General features: G+C 39.7%; 1 protein-coding gene across 5 annotated transcripts in view; it reads left to right on the top strand.

Moving 5' to 3' along the window:
• TUB (TUB bipartite transcription factor) overlaps positions 1–16,902 on the top strand; it is a 136,442-nt gene that overhangs the window by 110,784 nt on the left and 8,756 nt on the right. For 4 of the 5 annotated variants that reach the window (XM_085224186.1, XM_019615328.3, XM_085224188.1 and 1 more), the window contains 9 exons: positions 704–871; positions 4,368–4,439; positions 5,302–5,423; positions 6,290–6,481; positions 7,034–7,146; positions 8,246–8,360; positions 14,405–14,503; positions 14,929–15,100; positions 15,710–16,829. In XM_085224186.1, the coding sequence (XP_085080312.1) occupies positions 704–871; positions 4,368–4,439; positions 5,302–5,423; positions 6,290–6,481; positions 7,034–7,146; positions 8,246–8,360; positions 14,405–14,503; positions 14,929–15,100; positions 15,710–15,843 (1,187 nt within the window). In that variant the 3' untranslated portion in view covers positions 15,844–16,829. Of the gene's footprint in view, positions 1–703; positions 872–4,367; positions 4,440–5,301; positions 5,424–6,289; positions 6,482–7,033; positions 7,147–8,245; positions 8,361–14,404; positions 14,504–14,928; positions 15,101–15,709; positions 16,830–16,902 lie in introns of those variants that run through there. The other variant, XM_085224189.1, reaches the window with a different exon arrangement.

Genomic DNA, 16,902 nt, shown 5'->3' with positions numbered 1-16,902 from the left:
AGGCAAAATACAGCAATCAGGAGGTAAATAAAGCCAGAACCCAGAATGACAGCCTGGCTGAGACTGGAAGGTGCCTCATGTACTGTCTTGACCTCCATCCTTGCAGGTTGCCCAGGTGTCCAGTCTGATTTCAAGTGTCTCCGAGGATGGAGATTGCAAGGGATATTTATTATCTCTGTATAGTTTCATTCTGGTTTTCTAGCTGTATGACAGTTTACTGAATTGGTAGGCATATTTGGGCTTGTTAGTCTGATGCTCCTGTAGTATATGCTGCTAGTTCCTGCAGGTGAATTTTCTAGGTTTCTTGGTTCTTAGTGGGAGTCTCCATGTTTTATAGGGAATATGGCAGAATCTGGGACTCAGGTTTATTTCCAAACCAGTTGTGTCCCCCTAGGAGAACTGCGTTTGTTATTTGTCTTTCTTCTCCATTTGATTTCTGATCAGTTTTCCGTGAATGGGTACATTGCCTTCAGCATGAGGAGGGCAACAGTGAAATTCTGATCACCTCTTGGACATTCTAAAGCACAGCATATGGGAAGTAAGGCTTTTGCCTCTGGCACTATTTTAGTCTTGCTTAAGTCTAGAAAGTATTATTAAGTATGACCTCTTTGTTTCCTAGAAGCATGCTTTTTATAAGAGAGTGATTCTCTTTTCAGTAACTTCTGACACAATGACAACTAAGGCTGTTGCTGTTGTCTGACAGGAATTGATGGCCCAGCTGCTTTTCAAGATGATGTTCAGAAAGCAGGAAGTCAAGTGCAGATTCTCACTGTTGGGCAGTCTAGCCATGATGAAGATGATGGAGAGAAAATGGCTACTGGCCAACAACAGCAAAGCAAGCAGGATCTTAAAACAGCAATGCAGAAAAAGGGTAAGTAGTTAAAGCCACTTCAGATTCTCATTGCTAGCTTTATTAATGCTGATTCCTTTTCTTGTTCTCATGCTCAGCCCTAGCAGAGATTGATATTCTTCCTTTCAGGCTCTCTTCTATTCTGTCTCTAAAAATAATGAAGTTCTCTCTTGTCCCAAGGAACAAATGTTCCCCAGGCTCTCAGAACTGTGATATTCCCATCTGCAGTACAGTGTGGCTATTAAAGCACCAAGCAGATGCTAATGCTCATATCCATCTGTTACATTTTGATATTTTATGACTCCGGAAATCACTTATGTGACAGCTGATGAAGAGTATGGAATAACAATATTTGAACTAGAATATTAGTTTTAGTTTTGCTGTTGGTTAAACTGTGTTCATGGTTTCACAATGTGTGTTCATGCTTGGAGAGGTGAAAATTACAATACTGCATTCTGCAACATTTGTCCCACGTTGTCCTGAAATGCTCTCGGTTGGTTTTTTTTTTTCCTAAAGGCACACATGATTTAGGAGATAGACTGTGTATGTACGCATTCATGCAACTGTGCTTTCCTTCCTGCAGTGTTACTATCTTTTGTTAAACATTATCCGTAGGAAGGAAAAAATCCTAAAATCTTCACAGAGCTTTTTCTGAAAGCACTTATTTAGGAGGAGTTCTTCTTCATTGCATGGCTTTTGAGGCTAAGATGGCTTGAGCCAAGCGTACTCTGATGCTTTAAGAATAAACTCCTTGTGTATAAAGAGCAAAATGTAAGTGCAAACTTGACTCATCTAGAATAGGCTATTCATATCTAAATGCACGCTTCTTGTCTGCAGCACAGTTCTCACTAAGATTCATTTTTCCTGGGACATTACTCTGCAGATGTGAGCAACTTCAACTGAAACGGGCATATTTTATCCAAGTGGGGCACTTCCTGGGCATTTGAGTCAAAGGAATGTTGGCATGACTAACAAGTTCTGATCTGTGTGATGATTGTGTTGACTTCGACTATGGCTCAGAATATGTAATAGTTGGACACACTACTTACTAAAGCTTGTGGACTTAAAAATTATCAGCAGACTTCTCAAATTAGGTCAGAGCACTCAGATTTTTACTCTGGGGGACATTTCTATTTTTGATGTTATTCTCTCAATTCTTTTGTTTGTTTTCTCAGTAGAAGCAATATATGGCATGACCTTTTTTTTTTATCCAGCACTGATCATACTCCTGATCAGAGCAGACACTGCTGAGGCTGTTTGACTGGTATGCTTCAAGTCTGTGTAGGAGCTTTGTTTTTGGGAATGCTGGGGAGAATTTTTATTAACAACAGAACTGTCATCTGTGGGACACAAAGAAAAGTATTAAGACAGTATTAAGACAGGACTGCAACTAGTAGTATCTCCAAAAAATATGTTTACTCTGCCTATGTGGTTTTGCACTTGATACCAGTAAAGGAGACTTGATAGTATCCCGGTAGTCCTGGAAACATTTATGTAGAGCCAGGGCTTTTTATATGGATTCCCACTGCTGCTTCACTGCTTGTGGCACGTCCTTTTTGATGTGTCCCCATTGGTCTGCAAAGCATTTAGAATGGCTTTTTCCCATTAGTCCACCTCTTGCATGTAACAGGAGCAAGAGGAGAAAATCACTGAGCTGAATGCTAGCCGGCCTAATGGGAAGGGGCAGGTCAAGTCCCATTAGATTTGCTTACCCTGATTTGTGCCAATTCTGCTCTGTGACTTTAACTTTGTGGAGAGAAACCTCTCTCAGCATATGCATTTCTCCTCTTTGAGGATCACTCAGCAAGTCAAGCTCAGTGACAAGACAAGAGGGCATAGGGTAGCTGAGTGTGAAGAGAATATGCTGTTTGCAAGAAAATGCCAAATGTTTTATTTGATTTCTCCATCTGTTGGAAATTGCCATAGCTAGAATCATTTAGTTCCTGCAGGAAATATCTGTCCTTTTAATTTCAGAAGTTTTAATATGTATAGGTCCTTGCTGGCAAATGAGTCACTTGGACAGAGCCAGACTTCTTTAGGCTTCACCACTCAATAATTAAATTTCAGTCTTCATGTTTATCAATTTCTTGTATGTTTCTGTAAAGACTTGGGATGAACAACTTGTTCAGATCACTGAATCACAGAATGGCCAGGGTTGGAAGGGACCTCAAGGATGATGAATCTCCAACCCCCCAGTCTTAGTTCTTTCCACCTAAAGTTACAGCTCTTTTGACATTTGGAGAAGGAAGAGGTTTGATTTCTGGATTCAAGAACAACACAGGAACTCTTTGAAGCATTCTTTCCCATAGGTCTTCACTGCAGGCTTTTCTATAACAGGCAGAGAATTTTCCCCACCAACATTCTACAGGAATGTAGAAGCAAATTATACTGACATAGGCAAGTATGGCTTTTCTGCATGGATGCCAGCTGAAGAGATGAATTCCTTCTCCTAATGGTGCATATTTGACTAGAACATTGGTTGTCATCATTAACAACTAATGTTTGTGATTAATGTGCATGATTAATAATGAGTGAGTTCTGCTTTAAAAATACCAGTTGACCCATGAATTCAGGCTCCCCTGCATCCCACGTTCTCCTAAAACTTCCTGCTGTCGTGCTGGGTGCTGTATGTCCACACTGGAGCAACTGAACAAATAGATTGTGAGACCACTCATGGTACAGCTGAATGAAATATAAAAATTGCAGTATGCTTCTGTTTCATTTTTATTTGCTCTTACTGCTTTGGTGTTGTTTTATTGTCAGGTATGCATCTGTGTCAAAAGCTGTTTTAAAGGGCATGCATTGAAGTAACTGGAAAGAGCAATAACATAAAAAATATTTAAGAGCTTTTTGGTGTCTATTTTCCTCATTCATTTCCAAAATTGGAAGTGAAGCAAACCATTACTGGTACAGACTCTAGTATTTATATTTTTATGGTAGTTGAGTCTCTGCTTATTGCAGACCAAGCTCATGCTCCAGTGACTAAGTTGCCTGAAAATCTCTGTGTGTACCTGTGGGAGTTCAGAAGCACCATTTAGATAGTCTAAGATAGATAATGCACACACATTTGGCACAAGGTTTTAGGTAGAATTTAGACCATCCAAATATCTGAATATTCTTTTTCAATGTTACTGAATAAATATTAGTATAGAATCTGTGTTCTGGAAGGGGTTTTTTTTTTTGGTGTATGTGTGTTAGAATTAGGCCTAAAACTTACCATGAAGGGCATGTTGTTCACAAAAGTGTCTGTGGCACAGCCTTTTAGCATGGATGATGCTTTCTGAAGCTTGAGCTCTATGAATCAGGGCTATAGGCTTTATTCTAAATCCCCAAAAAGTGACAGTGGGCGTAGTAAATGGAAAGTGAATTTGGTTGTGCAGAAGGGCATGATGTTCCTAATTGAAAGTTGTGGCAGCAGTGTTTTAGCCCCATGTGGTAAGCCTTTAGTCCTGTAAAGAATGCTGTTGATGAGTTACTTGAGTTTGCAGAATCATTCATAGAAGTTTTCCTTTCCCAGATCCCCATGCAAATACATCCTGGTCCTCTTCCACCTCCCAGTCCAGTCTTGTCGCCTTGGATCATGCTCCTGGTAAGTCAGAAAGAAAAAAGTTAATTATGCCCATGCTGTTTAGCCCTGGAAATCATTGAGTTTAATTTATCCTTCTGTGTCAGGCTTAACAATAGCAGAGATTCTGGACCAGATGGTTGTAGGTTTATTTTGTTTCATGATTTTTGGGGGGTTGAGGGGAAGAAAACAGGTGAGAAATACTGCATAGTCTGCCTCTGATATGAGAAACTTGAGTACAAGGTAGCTTCATCTGAAAAACTAGACCTGGCAAATGTCCCATCGTTGGATACTTTTTGCTGCCCAGCCCTGTTTGATGTTCAAAGTTTTGTTCCCCTTTGAAATGTCTGAGGCTTTGAATTCTTTTAAAGTCAGATTTTTAAGCACACTAAGGCAGTACCTTTGGCCTAGGCTGGTACTGTTTTTTACATGAAATAAATATGCATAGGAACATTTCCTCATTGAAAGCAGTGTAAGATTTGCTTTTTATTGGATCTCATAGGAACTGTTAGAAGTGTGCTGTTAGAATTGTTCATATTTTAATTGTTAAGGTTTCCAAATGGCTGTGATAGGTTGTCTACTCAGACATGTTGTGTTTGAAGTACTTGATGGGGTTGAAATTTATATTTAATTTCTCACTCTGTATTTTTCTTGCATCACTGCTTAACAGTCTTCTCTGTGGAATGGAGACCATGCTATTTCCTACCTCATGTTTTGGTTTCTCCATGCAGGTGCTGTCTCACCACTCATTTATATGGTGCCTCACATAATGAAGCCCCTCACACACATTCCTTCTCTCACCTGTAAGCCTAAGGGTGCAACAACATAAGAAATGATATTTTTATATCAAGTATTAGTATATCATAGTGCTCTGCTTTCTCCTCAGGCATTTCAAGCAGCATGAATTTTGATGAGGAAGAGGATGAGGAAGATGCAGACAGCTCTAGCTCTTCCCAGCTAAACAGTAACACCCGGCCTGGTTCTGCCACAAGCAAGAAATCCAGTAAGGTAAGTAAGGGGTCAGTGCTGAAGAAGGAGCATGTGGGTCACTGTGTACTGCATCAGTTCAGAGCACAGTCAGGATAGGCCTGTTTTTCTGTTTTGTTTTCAATATGTACTACAGCATCTCTCAGCTAATTTACTGTGAAAGCTTTCAGTTCACAGAAGTAATGAAAATAATGACTTGGAGAAACGAACAGCAAACTTGAATGAAGAGAAAGGTAAACTGTAAATATTTACCTTTCTGCCTCTTGCAGGATCTCAGAAGGTTCTTTTCTTTCTATTATCTTTTTTTCTAAGCATTTTTTCACTCTGCTCTTGTTGCTGCTATCTGAAGATAAAACAAAGCTTCAGAGGTTCGAATATCCAGCTCTTGTTAAACCAGTTGATGATGGCTCCCTCCTTTGTGTACTTCAACTGACTTCTCCTCCCTTTTAGAGTTTTCTGTGACCTTAAACTGTCTCTCAGCCATCCAATATCTTCTTTTCATCAAAGAACACTGTTGTGAAGGTATGAACCTTCTCAAAAGAGGAAAGTTTTGAGATGGGAAAGTGTGAGCCAGAGTTTGATTTTCTAACGTTACAGCACTCTGTGCAGCTGCTGGTTTTTCTTTGCCAGATGTGTCTGTATGCTCAGCATCAGCAGGACAGAGAACTGCTTTGTGGGCTTTTGTTAAGCAAGAGCTCAACCAGCTGAATAGGGAGATGTCCTTAGTTTGATGTTGCCTTGAAGGCCTCTGTGGAACTAGAATGGAGGAAACTGGGTGTCCCTTTTGTTTTGTGTGTTTTTTTTTAAGCGCAGCTGTTAGCAAATGTCATTCCTTCATATTTATAACTTGGTATCTCAATTTATCTGAGTTTTGCTTGCTGTTTTAGGAAGTGGCCTCAGCCCCTAGTCCTTCCACAAATGAGCCTCTCATAGATGTTGATGATCTGGAGGAATTTGCTGTAAGACCTGCTCCACAGGGTGCCACCGTCAAATGCAGAATCACAAGAGACAAGAAAGGAATGGATCGAGGGATGTACCCTACCTATTACCTCCACTTGGAAAGGGAGCATGGTAAAAAGGTCATAAAATAACTTGAATAGCATAACAGTTGCATCTGAATATTAAAAAAAATAATAAAAAATCTGAAGAAGTCTTACAAGGAAAATGTAATCTTGTATTTTATATGCCTTATCACTGAGACCTGCCCTAGTCCTCCAAAAGCAGAACAACAGTATCACTTTGTTCTGCTGCCTTTCTCCATATGTTTAATCACTGGCTTTAAGTAATCCAGGCATGGCACCTTTTTGTGAGAGCAACTGGGGCTTTCTGCATTCCGTGGCCTGAAAAACATCTATTTTCAATTCCAGCAGAAGAGACAATGCAACCTAGAATTAAACATTTAACAAAATAGATTGGATTTAATTATTTAAACCATAAATAATGGACTGAGTGGTTGAGAAGTCACTTTCCCGTCCTGATTTTTATCTGGTTTTGCTAAGTCCCAGGAGACCTTCTTTTACTTTGCTAGAAGACAGAAAAATTGCCTACGGTTTCCTTATATCAAAGCAGAATGTGGTGTGCTCTAACCCCTTTGGCATTCTAATATATGATGGTTTTTTTGCACTGCTCAGGTGTTTCTGTTAGCTGGAAGGAAACGAAAGAAGAGTAAAACCTCTAATTACCTCATCTCCATAGACCCAACTGACCTGTCTCGAGGTGGAGAGAGTTTTATTGGAAAACTGAGGTAAAGATTGAAGCATATCAGATTATTTTTTTTCAATATAGTTCATATAAAATTAGGAAGCCTTTAATCATTGTAACTTCTTTGGAGGTTTGGGTAAATCAGATTGTAATGTTAATGCAGTTAAGCAGTATCCAAGACATGGTTTCAAAATGTCTCAAGTAAATATCAATAAATAATTGATTAAAAGTCAGCAGACTGAGACTCTTAAACACTCAAAGGCCAGATTCTCAAGAGTTATGGGCATCTGAAGATGCAGACAGCTTATCTTAATGAGATTTTGAGAAGTGCATGAGCAGATTGTGTCTACCCACTATTGATATAAACACTTTGGAAGTTCTGTCTCTTAGATAATCTGAAAATCTCTTGGGTTTTGCCCATTTCTTGAGATCCTAATTAGAGATATTTGCACGTAGTGGACTCTACTCAGAACCACTTGCTTCTTTTCTGTCTGTCATCTCATCATACATCCATCTGTTGTTGGGACATATGTGGTGCCTCTCAATATGTCTTTGGATTGTCTGTGCCTGAAGAAAGGAACTATACTACTAGTTGCTGTTTGCCTGTATGGATCTCAGAACTTCATGTGCTACTGCAGTGCAAACACAGAATGAGGATTATGCAGTGTTAGTGTGCTCTAAGTTGTATTTTGCAGTCCTTGATATGATTTCCATTTGAGTAATAAAAACCAATCTTATTTATAACCTTATGAAAATCACTGTAGTCCAACAGAGTAGCAGTCAGGTGAGAAAGCCAATGATATTTTAGATGGTAAGCATTTTGTAAAAAAAAAAAAAACAAAAAAACAATCAGACAAGATAACCCCAATCTCACTCAGATGTTTCTTAATTGCCTTCTTGAATTTACTAGTTTATGAGATGCCACGAGAAGTCTTCAGTTAGGGACCTTTACTGTGCTCTGCTCTACCTTTACATTTTTGTTATGGCCTTTAATCTAGAAGTTACCATTCAGTTGGGATTAGAGTTAACTATTTGTACTTCATATTCTTTGTCCTTCCTTTGGAACCACAATGCAGTAAAGGATAGATATTTGAGGCAGTGTTATTGACAAATGGTGATTGGATTTTCCATTTTTTTGATAGATCAAATCTTATGGGAACTAAGTTTACAGTTTATGACAATGGAGTAAATCCAATGAAAACAACATCAAGCCTGGAGGCGAGTGTCCTGCGTCAGGAGCTAGCTGCTATTTGTTATGTAAGTACTGCTCATAGGCAAAATATGCAAGAAAGGGCAGTTCAGTTTCTGAAACAGCACACTGAATTTCCTTCTCACTTAAGGTTATGTAAATCAACATTTGCGCTTTCACATAGTGAAACATCTGATCTTCAGTAGAGAAACCAGGAAATTCGGTGGAAAGTAAGAGTTAAAAAAACATTGTGCACAGAACCAGGTTGCCCAGTTCTCACTTTTGGTCAAAAGCTGTTAGAGGTTTTACATAACCTTCTTGAAGGGGTAGGATGCTTCACAGCCTGCAGACATCATCTGAGAGAGCCTCCAGAACTGGGAGGAGCTGCACACATGGAATTACTGCACTAGAGCTTGATCATTTCTAATGATGGTTTAGAGGAGGCCTCTGTGATGCAAAACACAGGTAGATGGATAAGTGGCTAATCAAAGCCATTAAACTCCTTTTTAATAGAAAGACAAAATGAAATCTAAAATGCAACTGAACGAGAAACCAGCCTGTTAGAGGAGACTAAATAGTGTTTGTTAGGGCAGTGCAGACAATCAGGACTTAAAGCACAGTTGTTGTTTTAGAATGATTCCTGGATGACTGTTATGATGAGAGTATTCTTTCCAGAGTACTCAGAATACTCTCTGAGAGTATTCAGAATACAGAGAGAGTATTCTTTCTTTGGGTCCAGAAATCTCTGGGCCCAAAGAATTCTTCCAGTCAGAATTGGTAAGTGCAGTTCTACAAAAGGTTTTCTGTTTTCCCAGTTCAATAACTGACAAAAAATACCCAACACTTTTTTTCTGAAAAGTTGCTGTCCAGATCTAATCAGGAATGCCTGGAGCTCTTTCAGTTTGAAATCTAGCCATCACAGCATGTCCCTGTATATGCACAGAATGTGTTTCTGGAAAGATATAGCTTTAGGATGTGGGAAGCAGTGTGGGGAGCCTGAAAGCTTTAAGCAGGGAAGGAAAAGGAAAGCAAAGAGCAATCCAGTTAGCAGGATTTAACATTAGAGCTCAGGATTTGATGTGAGTTTATATCATCAACTAAATCATCAGTAAGAAACTAGAGTAACTTGCATTTTTAATAAAGGTAATTTTACTGGTTTACGTAGGAGAGCATTCACTGGATCCAGGTAACTAATTGTTTGGTGCAAACTGGAAACACAAGAGAACACAATAATAGTTCAAAAAAGGTTATGCATTGAAAAGTTAAGGCACTTCTTGTAAGAGTGAATAACACTGATATTCGAACCATTAACATTACCAAATCAACAACTCCGCTGCAGCCAGTAGAAGTATTTGGAAGTGCAGAGCAGATATTGGAAAGAACAGAAGCACGGCTTCTGCTGAGAGAATGTGGTTAACACTAAAGCTGTTTTTATATGCCTGCTTTCAGATCAGTAGTATAAAACTTCTGCATTTGTATAAGAAGATGACTCATTCCACTTGATGTCGTGGAGAAAGGCAGAAGGCTTGCAGGTGTGCTATGGCTAGAGGACAAAAAGAAATCTGAATGATGTTTCATTAATAGATAGGTTTGCTAAGATAAGATTATTGTTGCTGGCTGCAGCAGAACCAGAGTAAAAAATGCTATAAAGAGCACTCCTGAAACACCCTTGTCCTAAAGTATTCTTTTAAATCCTGCCTTGAGATTTTTCCTGCAGCAAAAGCTGTAATAAATAACAGGTTGAAAGCACCACTATGCAGTTTGCTATCTTTCAGCTCATGCAGTCAGGTACCCATCAGGAGAGCAAGCTGTACCTGCTTCCACCAACTTACTGCACCTGACCTGCTGATGATTCAGCATTTTAGTTTATACAGTCAGAAAGTGTTGATGCATCTGTTGTTAATTGTGGGATAAAAGTGTTGAGAGCTCTCACTGATCTTCTTTTAGAGCTTAGGTGGAAAAATAATGTGTTCTAGAGGTCCCTTCCAACCCCTACAATTCCTCATGGCCACTGGAAGTAAGTTTGGGTGATGTGGGAAGACTTAGAGAGATGCTGTTCACCATTATAGATAGAAAATTTGTGTGGCTAAAGCACAATTAGAGTTGAAACACACCAGAAGTGTGGATGACAACAAAAAATTTCTGTTCTGTTTGGTAACAGAAATAACAACGCTTGGTTACTTTATGAGGATGGTTGCCATGTAAATGGAGATGCAGACAAAACAAAGATGTTTAATGCCTTCTTCACCTATGTCATCAACACTGATGATGGGCTCTGGGATCAACTCCAGGGTCTTCTTTCTTGCCTCTCATGAAAATTGGGAAAATGTTTGCTGGTTGGCTGGGACCACTCCAGTTCTGTGCAGTTTGTGGCAACAGAAGAAGGACGTAGAATTATTAGAGAGTGTCCAAAGGAAAGCAACAAAGATAGTGAAGGATCTAGAGGGTAGGATGTATGAGGGAGCAGCTGAGGTCCCTTAGTTTGTTGAGCCCAGAGCAGAGGAGGCTGAGAGGAGGCCGCATTGTGGCTGCAGCTCCTCGTGGGACGGAAATGAGCTCTGCTCTCTGGTGAGAACAATAGGGCCCAAGGGAATGGCATGGAGTGTGTCAGGGGAGGGGCAGCTGGGAATTAGGGACAGTTCTGCACCAGAGGTTGGACAGGCCCCATGACAGACTGCCCACAGTAATGGTCATAGCCTCAAGTGCCAGAGTTCAGGGAGCATTTGGACTGCGCTCTCACACATAGGGTTTGAATTTTGGGTGGAACCGGGAGCTGAACTTCATGATCCTTGTGGGTCCCTTCCAACTTGGGAGATTCTGTGATTGCAGAGCTCACTTTAGGAAGTTTCAAGTAATATTTAATAAAGTTAGTGCAATAACGGAGTTTTATCAAGTGCTCTTAGCCATATTTACTCTTCTTGATGATGGCAGGCTGGCATATTAATAAACCTAGAGCAGCACCTAATGGCTGATTGCAGAATCGCTTGGCAAAATTATCAAGAAGCAGGGAGGCGTAACCGTACTGTTTGTACCAGTATATTCAGCTGCAGATTCCTTTACATCCTTAGCATCTCACAATTCAGATTCTGCAGGCAGGGAGCTCAGCTGGTACTGCAAGGTATGGCTCTACTTTAAATAAAGCAGTAATAAAACTACATATAGAAAGAGTGGAAGGAATCATAGAATGATAGAATGGCCTGGGTTGAAAAGGACCACGATGATCATCCAGTTCCAACCCCCCTGCTGTGTGCAGGGTCGCCAACCAGCAGCCCAGGCTGCCCAGAGCCACATCCAGCCTGGCCTTGAATGCCTCAGGGATGTGGCATCCACAACTCCTTGGGCAACCTGTTCCAGTGCATCACCACTTCCTCCTAATATCTAACCTAAAGCTCCCTGTCTCCGTTTAAAACCATTCCCCCTTGTCCTATCACTATCTACCCTTGTAAATAGCCATTGCCCCTCCTGTTTACACACTCCCATCAAGTAGTGGAAGGCCACAATGAGGTCTCCCCGGAGCCTTCTCTTCTCTAAGCTAAACAAGCCCAGTTCCCTCAGTCTTTCTTCATAGTGGAGGTGCTCCAGCCCTCTGATCTTTGTGGTCCTCCCCTGGATTTGTTCCAGGAGCTCTGAGTCTTTCTTGTACTGGGGGACTCCAGGCCTTGATGCAGTACTCCAGATGAGGCCTCACAAGAGGCAATCACATGCAGAAGCTGAAAGGAAAAAGACCAGGAATGTGCCAGGCAGAGAGTTTCCATCACACTGAAAGCCATATTTATGTAGATAGTAGACGTGGAAATTATTGCTATCCATTTGCCATTATTTGGAAGAAAGCGTGATCATTTTGCTCTGATGTTGGAGAGAACAGAACAAATTCTGGCTCACTGGATGACCAAAGGGAAGATCAATGTGTTACAAAAACTCTGGATTGGAGCATGAGCTTTCTCCTGTTTCCTGCCCCATTTGGATCAGCAAAAAGCGATCACCACCATCTGTGTGAAAAACTTCCTCCTAATATCTAGCCTAAACCTCCCCTGTCTGAGTTTAAAACCATTCCCCCTTGTCCTATCACTGTCTACCCTTGTAAACAGCCTTTGCCCCTCCTGTTTATATACTCCCTTCAAATACTGGAAAAATACATCTTTCTGCTCAAACTGTGATCACTTTCTTTGTGCTCAAATGTAGTGAGTTTTGTGGCTCTGGGCTCTCTCTGGAATGAATCTACAGAATATAGGAAGGACAAGGCACACCTGTGTAAATCAAGTCCAGAGAGTGAAGTTGCTGAAGGTGTATTTGGAGTGACTAAATTGTTATTTCCTATGTTCCCCTATGAATGCTATTTGTAGTCTTGAATGTATACACAGTGTAGTGGAACAGGGACATAGTAGAGAAGCAGGTAAGGGAAAAGGACAAAGGAACTAATTGTGTTTGGATGCAAGGTATTGGAAAGGTCTGCTCTTTCTTGAAGCTCTTCTTTTGTCCCTACTGTTTTCTTCATATGTTATACACCTTTAGAATTTTAATATTGTACCTTGAGCTTAGCAAAAGGGTCGTGTTTGCCAAGAAATCTTTGATGTAATTTTTAATTGATACAGTGTGAGAATAGAAACGATGCTCTTAACATTTGGCAGAAATGCTGATTTGTAGCATTTAAGTAGTGAAAATCTGTGGATTGTTGTATGGTCATATAGTTTCAGAGTGATAATGCTTCTTATTGGGAGGAAAGTGATTCAGCACTATTATTTAATTTTACCTTGAACAATGTTTTCCACCAGTCAGCATCTAAATGAATTGTATATAGCCTAACTGCAGCTTATTGAGCAGTAAGCTTGTAAAGCATTGCAGAGAAGAGCAATATTGTCAGTATCTAGTGGAAAGTAAGCATAAGCATGCATCTTAGAAGATGTATTCTGCTCTGCTGAATCTCTCATCCTACATATAAAATCTGCTGACAGCCTTTTTAGTTTGAGTTTTGTCACTATACAAAACCAAGCAGATGCCTCCAGCTAAACTAAACATTGGTTTACTTTGCCAAGGGCCATGATGTAAGTGGTTCAGAAAAGAGGTTCAATTTTTCCAATTAATGTGTATAGTCATGGAGATGTATAAATATACCTGGATTGCTTCAAGAGTATTCATTAAAATGTCTCTGTGGAATTTTCTTTGTGTGCATTAAAAACTTCAGTGAGTTGTTTAGAATCTCCAGATGGTTTGCTGAGATAACCAAAGGGATTTCAAGGTCTGATGGATGGAAAAACGTGTTCCATAACTAGTAAATGTTGCACTGACCCCTGCACATGGGAAAGATGAAAGGGCAAGTTACATGTGACACCCCTGACATCTCCCTCCCCCCCCAAAAAATACCACAAACTAAGGGATGAACTGGATCTTTCAGAGGTATCGCTATTTCGTGTGGTGGTGTTTTGAGAGGACAGTACAGTACTGGATGCTTTTGTGAAAAGCTGGTCAGAAATGCATCAAATCACACGTACTTAATGGAGGAACTTGTATTTCATGTTGGTGCCCATGATATTCCTTTTATTTCTCTGCTTTCGTAGCTCAAAAATTTGCATTCATGTTAATGTATTGTGTTGTTGTTTTTTTTTTTACCATGCTCATCTCTAAGCATAACATATCTAAAGAATTTGAAAGCCACAGCACTGGCAACAGACACTTACCGGCAGCTTCTTCTTGTTCATTCTTGTGCTGACTCGAATAAATGTATTTAATTTGGTCTCCCATCAAAATGTGTGACTGCATTTTATGTTTTCTAAATAACAACTACTTTGTTTTCAGTTTTAGCAGTATCCAAACAGTCTGGTTAGTCCATATCCTTATATTTAACAAAGGAATTTTTTTTTTTTTTAAATTGTATTAAGGTTGCTGGTGCCCAGTGCTGAGAATGTCTTTGGAAACATGTCTGCTTCTATTTTTCCTATTGTCAGAGCTTCTCAGACAAAGCTGGAATGTTTGGCATCCAAGTAAATGTGGGAGCTCAGAATATTTTTTAATGGATTGATTTAAGGCCCATGGGCTGCTGCTCTACTGTTCTTCTGTTGAAGAAGTGGACTTTAAAAATACAGAATATGATGAACTCTTTTCTAAATATTTTTAGGAAACAAATGTCCTGGGCTTTAAAGGACCTCGTAAGATGAGTGTGATCATACCAGGAATGAATATGGACCATGAAAGAGTTTCCATCAGACCGAGAAATGTAAGTCATACCATTGGTCAGTCATAAAAAACTACTTGAATTCTCCTTCAGTTAGAGTTTGTTTTTTTTCAGCTGTTATTCTTCATTTCTAGAGAGTTAGAGACTAAACAAGTATTTTAAACAGATGAATAACTATGGGATGTGTGACTAGTTCCGTGACTCATAACAGCACTACAAATAACAGTGTACTTTGATAACAAAAGATACAGCTAACCTTTTCCAAAGTGTGGAAAGAACTTGAGTGCACAGTCTCATTAAGATACTCAGAAATCTCTATTTCATTCTATGATGCTGTGCTGAGAATTGAGAATGACAGTTAAATCTTTGGGATTGATTAATGAAGTTGTGTGGGGTTTTTTTACGTGAATATGTTTTTTCATCTTGTGAGGCTGTTAAACTGAAGCATTCACCTGTGGTGTGTGCAGGAACACGAGACGCTGCTTGCAAGATGGCAGAACAAAAACACAGAGAGTGTCATTGAGCTGCATAACAAAACTCCCGTCTGGAACGATGACACCCAGTCCTATGTTTTAAATTTCCATGGTCGAGTCACACAGGCCTCAGTGAAAAACTTCCAAATTATTCATGATAATGATCGTAAGTATCATTCCTTATCTGTAATGTGTAGAAACCCAACCTAAGAGTGATTCTGCCCTTACTGTTACCTGAGCGAGTTTATTTTAGTTGCTTGGGTCCAACTTACTGCTCCTCTGCCTCATTCTTGAGACAGAGGACAAAGAGTACAAAAAAGAAAAAATATGGAGTATTTTTTGAGAATGATATGACAACATCTAGATCACTATCATATATTTTCTTCCCTCCTTATCCTTACTTGTCCACTTGCCCGCAATTAAGTAGGAATAGAGTTAATTCATTCGTGATATGTGTGAAACTCAGCACACGTAATGCACTTGAACATTTTATGGAGAAACAGTTTTCCTTCTGTATTTGCAGAAATACCCAAATCTGTAATTTTCTATCAAGGCTCACAATCCTTAATCACTCAGATATTCCTCACTCAGCCTACCCTTGCTTCTCCCTGTGATATCACCACACCCACTCTCATGAGTTAAGTGTTGTGAAGTTTGATGGGAGCAAGTTTGTGTTTTGTTTAGCTGGGCCAGAGGAGGATGTTGCATGTATGCTTATTTAATGAGAGCTGCAAGCAAAACTAATGTTTTGTCGCTTCTTGTGACCTTTTTGCAGCTGAGTATATAGTGATGCAGTTTGGCCGCGTGGCTGAGGACGTGTTCACCATGGACTACAACTACCCCATGTGCGCTCTACAAGCCTTTGCTATTGCCCTTTCAAGTTTTGACAGCAAGCTGGCTTGTGAGTAAAGGGGCATGGGAGAGCATCCTCTCAGAGGAATCGGTTTGCCATATGATTCCCAATTCCTGCCGGTGTCACTTATGGTCCATACTAAGGTCAGGGAGAATGCAGTTGTGGAGGACCACTGGATTGCTGGAGAGAAATTTAAAAGGAACCTTCTAAAAATTCAGGACATTCAGGAAATAATGCTTTCCTTTTTTTTCTTTTTCTGTCATATTTTTTTCTGGAAGCGGCATCGAGTTTGTGTAAATAGAAGTTCTATCTCATGTCCTTGATTATGTTCTGGAGATGTGCCATGATATACTGTACCGTGGCTCCAGTAGCACCATTATAACGGTGTGTCTTTTCTAAATCCAGAAAGCGCGCTCTCAACAAATTTCTTTTTACATTTTAAGAATTATTCCGAGGCTGCAATCTCAAGGTTGCATTCCTACATCGAATAATCAGAACTTCACTTCATCCATCATGAAAGAAAGATCACAAAAAAAAATAATGCACTTTTTTTGCATTTGTAAGGATCTCATGTAGCTTACGGCCAAGTCTGAGGGTTGAAATCCTATCTGGACTGAACTTGATGCATCACTATTATACATGTAGAGAAGGGCACGATGAATTTTAATCACAGTAGGAGGAAAAGGAGAAGTAGAAAGCACAAAATAATGTTGCACAAGTCACTTAAAATCAAAGCTGTCTTTATGTTTTAACATCTATATGCTTTTTAATTTGTTTCAAATGAAAATGTATGGGGGAGTACAGAAAAGGGAAAGCTCTAGATGCCGAGAAATCAAAACGTAAGTTGAATTTGGCATGTTGCGTGTTGGGAATTTATAGCCTTGTATTGCTGTGGTGATTCAAACATATTTTGTATGAAGTGATACAAACAGTTGGGTAAAGGCTCTCTGCAGAGAATCTTCTTATTTGAAGGAGGCTGTGTAAAGCTGAGGAAGGTAAATGGAAAAATTTTATTAAATTTGTCTGGCCTTTTGCGATTTCACTATTTGTTGACTGCATTTTTTGAACTTTCAGCAACAACCACTTTTCATATTTATTTCCCACTGTAATTACAC

The sequence above is a fragment of the Meleagris gallopavo genome, chromosome 5, assembly GCF_905368555.1.
Source record: "Meleagris gallopavo chromosome 5, MGAL_WU_HG_1.1, whole genome shotgun sequence".
In the NCBI taxonomy this organism is placed as follows: Eukaryota; Metazoa; Chordata; class Aves; order Galliformes; family Phasianidae; genus Meleagris; species Meleagris gallopavo.
Note: the sequence above shows the minus strand (reverse complement) of the source record. Positions and strands in the feature narration are given on the sequence as shown.